Source organism: Coregonus lavaretus (genome assembly GCF_964263955.1).
Source record: "Coregonus lavaretus genome assembly, chromosome: 29".
Classification (NCBI taxonomy): Eukaryota; Metazoa; Chordata; class Actinopteri; order Salmoniformes; family Salmonidae; genus Coregonus; species Coregonus lavaretus.
Window position 1 is genome coordinate 19,647,401 of NC_140016.1, and position 9,207 is coordinate 19,656,607.

General features: G+C 42.3%; 1 protein-coding gene and 1 pseudogene across 2 annotated transcripts; both read right to left on the reverse strand.

The window, feature by feature from the left end:
• Positions 1–87: 87 nt before the first annotated feature.
• LOC311104595 (protocadherin alpha-8-like) lies at positions 88–2,481 on the reverse strand (the record flags this gene model as incomplete). The annotated part of the gene is made up of 1 exon (XM_084146469.1): positions 88–2,481. The coding sequence occupies one exon, from the start codon at positions 2,479–2,481 to the stop codon at positions 88–90; it is 2,394 nt and encodes a 797-aa protein (XP_084002595.1).
• A 487-nt stretch (positions 2,482–2,968) lies between these two features.
• LOC311104596 (protocadherin alpha-8-like) lies at positions 2,969–8,609 on the reverse strand (annotated as a pseudogene). The gene is made up of 3 exons: positions 6,248–8,609; positions 3,147–3,311; positions 2,969–3,025 (listed from the first exon to the last, which is right to left on the reverse strand). The product of its transcript is annotated as a protocadherin alpha-8-like (transcript).
• Between the last annotated feature and the right edge of the window lie 598 nt (positions 8,610–9,207).

A 9,207-nucleotide genomic window follows, 5' to 3' on the forward strand; every position in this document is an offset into this window, starting at 1 on the left:
ATAATCAAAATAAAATACATTATGGAGACTAAAGGTTATGAACAGTTCTTACCTCTCCTGGGCCAAACACGATCAAAATCAAATACATTATGGAGAGAAAAGGTTAGGAAAAGTTTTTACCTCTCCTGAAGCTCTCCTCCTGTGTTCGGGTACCACTAGAGTATTCCCATTGCTGCCCGGGACTATAGTAGAACCTATACTCATTCTGGGTCCAACTAACATGTACCGTTTGTCTCCGGATCTGTACTGGATGCTGTGGCACAGTGTCCCGTCGTAATTCGCCTCTTGTAAATATTTGGATGAAATGTCTGGGGCTTTGGAGCACTGCATTAAAATCAACACGATGATACTGGCGAGAAAAAGCGCTGAAACCAACCCCAAAGTTATTATCAAATAAAATGTAACGCTGTTCTCCTCCTCGTCTTTTACTGCGCTTTTAACATCAGAAGCTGCAAAAGCCTCTTTGGGCTCAACAACGTTGATAATCACAGTAGCTGTTGCTGAGAGTGAAACGTTCCCATTGTCTTTTACCAGTATGACCAGTTTATGATCAGCCTCGTCTGTCTCTGTGAATGGCCGAAGTGTCCTTATCTGTCCTGTATAGCGGTCCAAAGCAAAGAGACTGTGGTCAGTAACTTCCTGCAGTGAAAATAATAACCAGCCGTTATATCCTATGTCAGCATCATAGGCTCTCACTTTAGTCACCAAATGGCCTGCGTTCACATTGCGGGGAATCTCCTCCACACTTTCAGCGGAACCGTTAGCACTGACGGGATACAAGATCACTGGAGCGTTGTCGTTCTGATCCAGAATGAAGACGTTTATTGTGACGTTGCTGCTTAGTGACGGAGTTCCAGAGTCTGTAGCTACAACTTGGAATTGGAATGTTTTGAGAGTTTCAAAGTCAAAGCTTTTTAGAGCGGAAATATGTCCGTTATCAGAATTGATATTCAAGAAAGATACCATATCATTCTGTGTCGCTTCTCCTCTAATTGTGTGATATGAAATAGCAGCATTTTCGTTCAAGTCTTTATCTGTGGCGCTTACAGAGAATATGGATGCACCGGGGGCGTTATTTTCCACTAAGTACAGCTCAACAGGGTTTTGGAAGAATTCTGGACTGTTATCGTTCACATCTGATATCTGGACGCTCAGAGTTTTGAATGTGGACAGAGGAGGCTGACCACAGTCAGTGGCTGTTATTGTGATGTCGTAATGGGACACGAGTTCTCGATCTAAACGTCCCCTTGTGACTATTGAATATAAGTTTTCTTTATATGATGGCGTCAATTCAAAAGGGACATTTTCTGATATACTTGAAATCACTTTACCATTAATACCAGAGTCTTTATCTGTCACGCTGATGAGAGAAATAACGGTTCCTGGTTTTGAATCTTCAGGCACTGTATTAGAGAGGGATGTTACATCAATTTCTGGCTTATTGTCATTAACATCGATTATCTTTATGATCACTCTACATTCCACAGTCAATGGAGGTTGTCCTTTGTCTGAGGCCTGAACATCTAGTTTATACACCTCTGTGTCCTCGAAGTCCACCTCACCTTTAACTCTAATGTCTCCAGTTAGTCTATCCAGTTCAAAAATATCATAGACTTTTCTCCTTAAGGTTTTACCCAGGCTGAACTCAACCTCACTGTTACTTCCTTCATCTGGATCAGTTGCATTTACTCTAATAACAACTGTACCAACTCCAACGTTTTCTTGTATCCTAATAGTATATGTATCCTGACTAAAGACTGGGCGGTTATCATTACTATCTAGAACAATAATTGTAACATTTAGAGTTCCTGATCTTCGAGGATTACCTCCATCTATCGCTGTTAGAAGAAGCGTGTAGTTGTGGTTTTGTTCCCTATCTAGCGACTTCTTTAAAACTAAAAACGGTATTTTGTCCTCATCGCTTTGCCGCACATCGATTTCAAAATGATCATTTGAGGTTATTTTATAGGTATGAACTGAATTCATCCCAACATCAGGGTCACGAGCTGCATGTAATTGGAAACGTGTACCTGGAGCGGTATGCTCAGCTATCTCAAATTTCTGTTCCTTTTCTGGAAAATTAGGTGAATTATCATTCACATCTGTGATTTCTACACCTACATAGTAGACTTCTAGCGGGGTTTCAACTACTATTTTAACATCTATCAAGCACACGCCAGTGCCATCACAGAGCTCCTCTCTGTCGATATTATTATGAACATACAAGACGCCATTGTTCTGATTTATCTGGAAAAGAGCATCATTAGATCCAGAAACGATACGAAATCTTCTCTCCACCAAAGTACTGACGTCAAGACCCAAATCCTTAGCAACATTTCCAATAACGGATCCCTCTTTCACCTCCTCTGGAATAGAGTACCTTATCTGTGCCGAACCCTGCTCTCCGAAGCACAGCAGCAAAGAGAAACGCAGAGCAACCCACCAGTACTCCCATCTGCGCCTTTGTCTTCCGTCTCCCATCGTTAAACAGACAATTAAGCACAATCCTCAATGAAAAAATACGATCCTACTGATCAGATGGCCAACTCGTAATGATCCATACTGAATCCAATGTTTCAGCACCAAAAAATAATTATGATTCTCTGACTATCATAGTACATCTTGTTCTGATATCCGCCCACTCTCTCTGCATGTGTAGAACAAAACAGCCCAGATAGGGGCAGAGCCTAGTATAAAAAGTACCAGACAGTCTCCTTGTGTTACGCTGACACCATGTGGCCCGGAATTCTGGTATCTACAGTACAACTACTACATGATCTCCGAGAGTTGTTTTCAATAAACCGGTACGTTTTTTTTATCCTAACAAATATGTACACAAATTCCAGTAAATTAGACATCAAAGAACAAGTAAATATGATGGTGGAAGATGAGCGGATGAGAGGAAGAGGTAGTGAATGAAATGGAGGAGTAGCTACAGAGCAAAACAACAGATTATTTCAATAGTAGCCTACAATGCTCTCAAAAACTCATAAGCGAGGTTCAGCACCATCGACAACGACTGTTGCTGCGAGTTTGCACACTCAGACATTAAGCACAGACAAAACATGCTAACAAACAACAAATTCACTCAAAACATGTCTCTTTAGCGGGTTTAATGGGCAGTAGAGGACAGAGACAACTCTTACCTCTCCTGAAGCTCTCCTCCTGTGGTCGGGTAGCACTAGAGTATTCCCATTGCTGCCCGGGACTATAGTAGAACCTATACTCATTCTGGGTCCAACTAACATGTACCGTTTGTCTCCGGATCTGTACTGGATGCTGTGGCACAGTGTCCCGTCGTAATTCGCATCTTGTACATACTTGGAGGAATAGTCTGGGGCTTTGGAGCACTGCATTAAAATCAGCACGATGATACTGATGAAAAATAGCGCTGAAACCGACCCCAAAGTAACGATCAAATAAAATGTAACGCTGTTCTCATCGTCGTCTTTTCCTGTGCTTTTAACATCAGAAGCTGCAAAAGCCTCTTTGGGCTCCACAACGTTGATCATCACAGTAGCTGTTGCTGAGAGTGAAACGTTCCCATTGTCTTTTACCAGTATGACCAGTTTATGATCAGCCTCGTCTGTCTCTGTGAATGACCGAAGAGTCCTTATCTGTCCTGTGTAGCGGTCCAAAGCAAAGAGACTGTGGTCAGTAACTTCCTGCAGTGAAAATAATAACCAGCCGTTATATCCTATATCAGCGTCATAGGCTCTCACTTTAGTCACCAAATGGCCTGCGTTCACATTGCGGGGAATCTCCTCCACACCTTCAGCGGAACCGTTAGCGCTGACTGGATACAAGATCACTGGAGCGTTGTCGTTCCGATCCAGAATGAACACGTTTATTGTGACGTTGCTGCTTAGTGATGGAGTTCCAGAATCTGTAGCTACAACTTGGAATTGGAATGTTTTGAGAGTTTCAAAGTCAAAGCTTTTTAGAGCGGAAATATGTCCATTATCAGAATTGATATTCAGAAAAGATGCCATATCATTCTGTGTCCCTTCACCTCTAACAATGTGATATGAAATCGCAGCATTTTCATTCAAGTCTTTATCTGTTGCGCTTACAGAGAATATGGATGCACCAGGGGCGTTATTCTCCACTAAGTACAGCTCAACAGGGTTTTGGAAGAATTCTGGGCTGTTATCGTTCACATCTGATATCTGGACGCTCAGAGTTTTGAATGTGGACAGAGGAGGCTGACCACAGTCAGTGGCTGTTATTGTGATGTCATAATGGGACACGAGTTCTCTGTCTAAATGCTGTTTCGTCACTAAAGAATACATGTTTTCCTGAAATGAAGGTTTCAATTCAAAAGGTACATCTCCTGACAGATTGCACATTACTTTCCCATTAATGCCGGAGTCTTTATCACTTACGCTTATGAGAGAAATAACAGTTCCTCGTTTTGAACCTTCTGACACTAAATTTGACAATGATGTCACATCTATCTCTGGTTGGTTATCATTTACATCTATTATCTTAATGATGACTCTGCATTCAACAGTTAGTGGAGGATTTCCTTTATCCGATGCTTGGACATCCAGTTTGTAAACATCGATGTCTTCGAAATCCACATCTCCCTTAACTCTGATTTCACCTGTCATACTATCTAAAGTAAATACGTCGTATATTTTAGGTTTTAAGTCACTGCTGAAGATATATTCAATATCACCATTTGGGCCTTCGTCGATGTCAGTGGCCTTAACTTTAATCGCAACATTTCCAACTTTTACATTTTCATGCAACGTCACAGAGTAAACCTCTTGGGTGAACACTGGGTGGTTGTCGTTTGAATCGAGAATAGTGATGGTAATATTAAGAGTCCCTGATTTTGGTGGATTTCCCCCATCAATCGCCGTTAACACCAACTTGTGCTTGGCTTTTTGCTCCCTATCTAAAGATTTCTGTAAAACTAAAAATGGAATTTTATCATCTGCCCTGTCTCTTACTTGCAACTCAAAATGTTCATTCTGACTCAATTTATAGAAGCGAACGAAATGTATTCCTACATCAGGGTCAAGCGCAGCTGGCAGCTGAAAACGTGTTCCAGGCACAGTAGTCTCTGCAATTTCAAGTCTTTTCTCCTTTTCTGGGAAACTGGGAGAATTATCATTCACATCGGTAATTTCTACACCTACATAATGGATTTCTAAAGGGTTTTCAACAACCATTTTGAGGTTTATCAAGCAGGCGCTGTTACCATCACATAGCACTTCTCTGTCGATATTCTTATGAACATACAAGACGCCATTGTTCTGATTTATCTGGAAAAGAGCGTCATTAGATCCAGAAACAATACGAAACCGCCTCTCCAACAAAGTACTGACGTCAAGCCCCAAATCCTTAGCAACATTTCCAACAACGGATCCCTCTTTCACCTCCTCTGGAATAGAGTACCTTATCTGTGCTGAAACCTGCTCTCCGAACCACAGCAGCAAAGAGAAACGCAGAGCAACCCACCAGTACTCCCATCTGCGCCTTTGTCCTCCGTCTCCCATCGTTAAACCGAACATAAAGCACAAACCTCAATGAAAAAATACAATCCTAATGATCAGATAGCCAAGTCGAAATGATCCATACTGAATCAAATGCTTCAGCACCGAAAAATAATACAATTATTATCTGACTATCGTATACATGTCTTGTTCAGATGTCCGCACCAGTCTCTCAGTGTGTGAAACAAAACAGCACAGAGAGGGGTAGGGTCTAATCTACAAAGTACTAAACAGTCTCCTTGTGTTACCCTGACACCATGTGGTCTGGGATTCTGGTCCACACAATAGGCTACTATGAGCTCCGTGTGTGTCTTCTGTATCGAATCCAGTAAATACACCAATATCAGTAAAAATAAGAATAAAAGAAGGGGTGATTAGATAGGTGAGGAAGAGAAAAATACTAAATTGAAGGAGTGCACAGTTAAAGAACAGCCCGTGTAGCTCAGTTGGTAGAGCATGGCGCTTGCAACGCCAGGGTTGTGTGTTCGATTCCCACGGGGGGCCAGTATGAAAATGTATGAACTCACTAACTGTAAGTCGCTCTGGATAAGAGCGTCTGCTAAATGACTAAAATGTAAAATAACCTAAGTGAGCTTGTAATTCAGCACCATGGACAACGCCCTCTACAGGGAGTTTGCGCATGGACATTACGCACAGACAAAAACATGCTAGCGCACAAATTCACTCAAAACATGTCTCTTTATCTGACTTAATAGGCAGTAAAGGATAAAGACACTTCTTACCTCTCCAGAAGCTCTCCTCCTGTGTTCGGGTACCACTAGAGTATTCCCATTGCTGCCCGGGACTATAGTAGAACCTATACTCATTCTGGGTCCAACTAACATGTACCGTTTGTCTCCGGATCTGTACTGGATGCTGTGGCACAGTGTCCCGTCGTAATTCGCATCTTGTAAGTACTTGGAGGAATAGTCTGGGGCTTTGGAGCACTGCATTAAAATCAACACGATGATACTGATGATGAAAAGTGCTGAAACTGATCCCAAAGTTATGATCAAATAAAATGTAACGCTGTTCTCCTCTTCGTCTTTTACTGCGCTTTTAACATCAGAAGCTGCAAAAGCCTCTTTGGGCTCCACAACGTTGATCATCACAGTAGCTGTTGCTGACAATGAAACGTTCCCATTGTCTTTTACCAGTATGACCAGTTTATGCTCAGTCTCGTCTGTCTCTGTGAATGGCCGAAGTGTCCTTATCTGTCCTGTATAGCGGTCCAAAGCAAATAGACTGTGGTCAGTAACTTCCTGCAGTGAATAATAATAACCAGCCGTTATATCCTATGTCAGCATCATAGGCTCTCACTTTAGTCACCAAATGGCCTGCGTTCACATTGCGGGGAATCTCCTCCACACCTTCAGCGGAACCGTTAGCGCTGACTGGATACAAGATTACTGGAGCGTTGTCGTTCTGATCCAGAATGAACACGTTCACTGTGACATTGCTGCTTAGTGACGGAGTGCCCGAGTCCTTGGCAATGACGTGAAACTGGAACGTTTTGAGGGTTTCAAAGTCAAAGCTCTTAAGTGCGTAAATGGTACCGTTGCCTTCATTTATGTTTAGGAAGGATGTCATGCTTTGTCCAGTGCTCCCACGGTCCAGTGAATATGAAATGGCTGCATTTTCACCTTCATCAAAATCAGACGCGCTTACAGAGAAAATAGATATACCGGGTTTATTGTTTTCAACTACATAAAATGTGTAAGGGTTGTCGGTGAAAAGTGGATTATTATCGTTAACATCTACTACCTCCACTTGAATTACTTTAGTTGATGTCAAAGGAGGGGTTCCTAAGTCTTTAGCCGTGATTGTAATATCATACCGAGCCACAGACTCTTTATCAAGGAATTCATTCGTGACTAACGAATAGAAATGTCCATCGGGAGAAGGCTTCAGATCAAACGGTAAATCCTTCGGTAAAGAACAGACTACCTGTCCGTTCACACCCGAGTCCAGGTCGGTCATCCCCATTAGCGCTACCACGGTACCGGGATGTGCGTCCTCAGAGATCCGCCTGGACAGAGAGGTGACGTCAATCTCGGGCCTGTTGTCATTCACGTCTTCAACTCTGACGAGCACGTTGCAGTGTGTGGAGAGAGACACCGCTCCCGTGTCCGCTGCCAGTACATTCATCTCATACACCTGCTTCTCCTCGAAATCAAGGCCTCCCTTCACTTTTAGCTCTCCTGTTTTACTGTCCAACTCAAAGGGCTCAACACCCATACCTCTAAATTTGCCTCGTAAAGAATACTTGACCTCGCCATTTAGACCCTCGTCCGTATCAGAGGCATTCAATCGAATTAAAAATGTCCCCGCAGGTGCACTTTCCTTTATGGTTACCGTGTATTTCTGCTTGTCACACACTGGTGCGTTATCATTTATATCGGACACAATAACTGTAATATTAAGGCCTCCTGATTTGGGTGGCTTGCCCCCATCTAATGCTGTTAACAGCAACGTGTGCTGAGAAATAAGCTCCCTATCCAATGGTTTTTGTAATATTAGAAATGGGATTTTACCGTCTTCACCAAATTCTTCTGTTTCCACTCGAAAATACTGGTTGTGGCTTAACGTATAAGACTGCAAAGCATTTAAGCCTACATCTGAGTCGTGTGCTCCCTCCACTTGGAACCGTGTCCCTGCCAATGCGGACTCTAGTATTTCCAAATTATATGTTTCCTCGGGGAATTTAGGGGAATTGTCGTTTACATCTATTATCTCTACTGTCACTTGGTGCATTTCTAGCGGATTTTCTATCACCGCTTTTAGGTTGATGAAACACGGCGTGGTTTTTACGCACAGTTCCTCTCTGTCTACTCTGTGGTTCACTAACAAAGTGCCATCTCTCCGGTTTACCTGGAAGAGCTCGTGCTTTGTTCCAGATAAGATGCGAAGATTCCGGTCCGCTTGTCTCGAGGTGTCGAATCTTAGGTCTTTAGCTATATTCCCAACTGCCGTTCCGACTTTTAGTTCCTCTTGAATTGAGTATCGTATCTGTCCGGAGATTCCTTTCAAATGAAGCAAAAGAAGAGCAAAAGAAGGAAATGCCCATCCACCTAACCAGCGTCTTTTTCGGGTTTGTATCGCCATTGTATGCTAGAATAACTAGGCTATAGGTCAAACGCAGAAATGCTAAAATCTAAAAGCACACAAATAAATTCCGTATCAGAGGATCGCACTATAAGTGTTTGTTATTTCTATCGTCCTGCCTTTTAGAATAGCGCTATTTACGTCCGCGGTGATGCTACTGTCTCTCTGCAGCTGCTGAATGTCGCATCCCTTCAAGAACAGCCCTATTACGCGCCTCTATTACCCGTTTATGATGTAACAGCACCATCATGCGTCTGGCCACCTTGTTGTTCTTAACCTGTAGGCCAATATCGTCATACATGCCCCGGCTTTGAAGTACTTTAGAAATGAATTGAATTGGCTTTCCATAACGGATCAACCTAATTGTATCACCTCTTACAATATACTGTCCTTATTTTATCAGCAAAATACTGTCCTTATTTGATCAGCAATATATTGTCCTTATTGAAAATTATTGACAATTCTATATTATTGAAAATTATATACACTTCATAAAGGGCATGGGTGACAAAAACAGTACACTAGGATTCATAGGACATGTTTCCAATGGGACCGTTAAGCAAAATCAATCATTGCAAATAAGAGGCCGTTTCACATT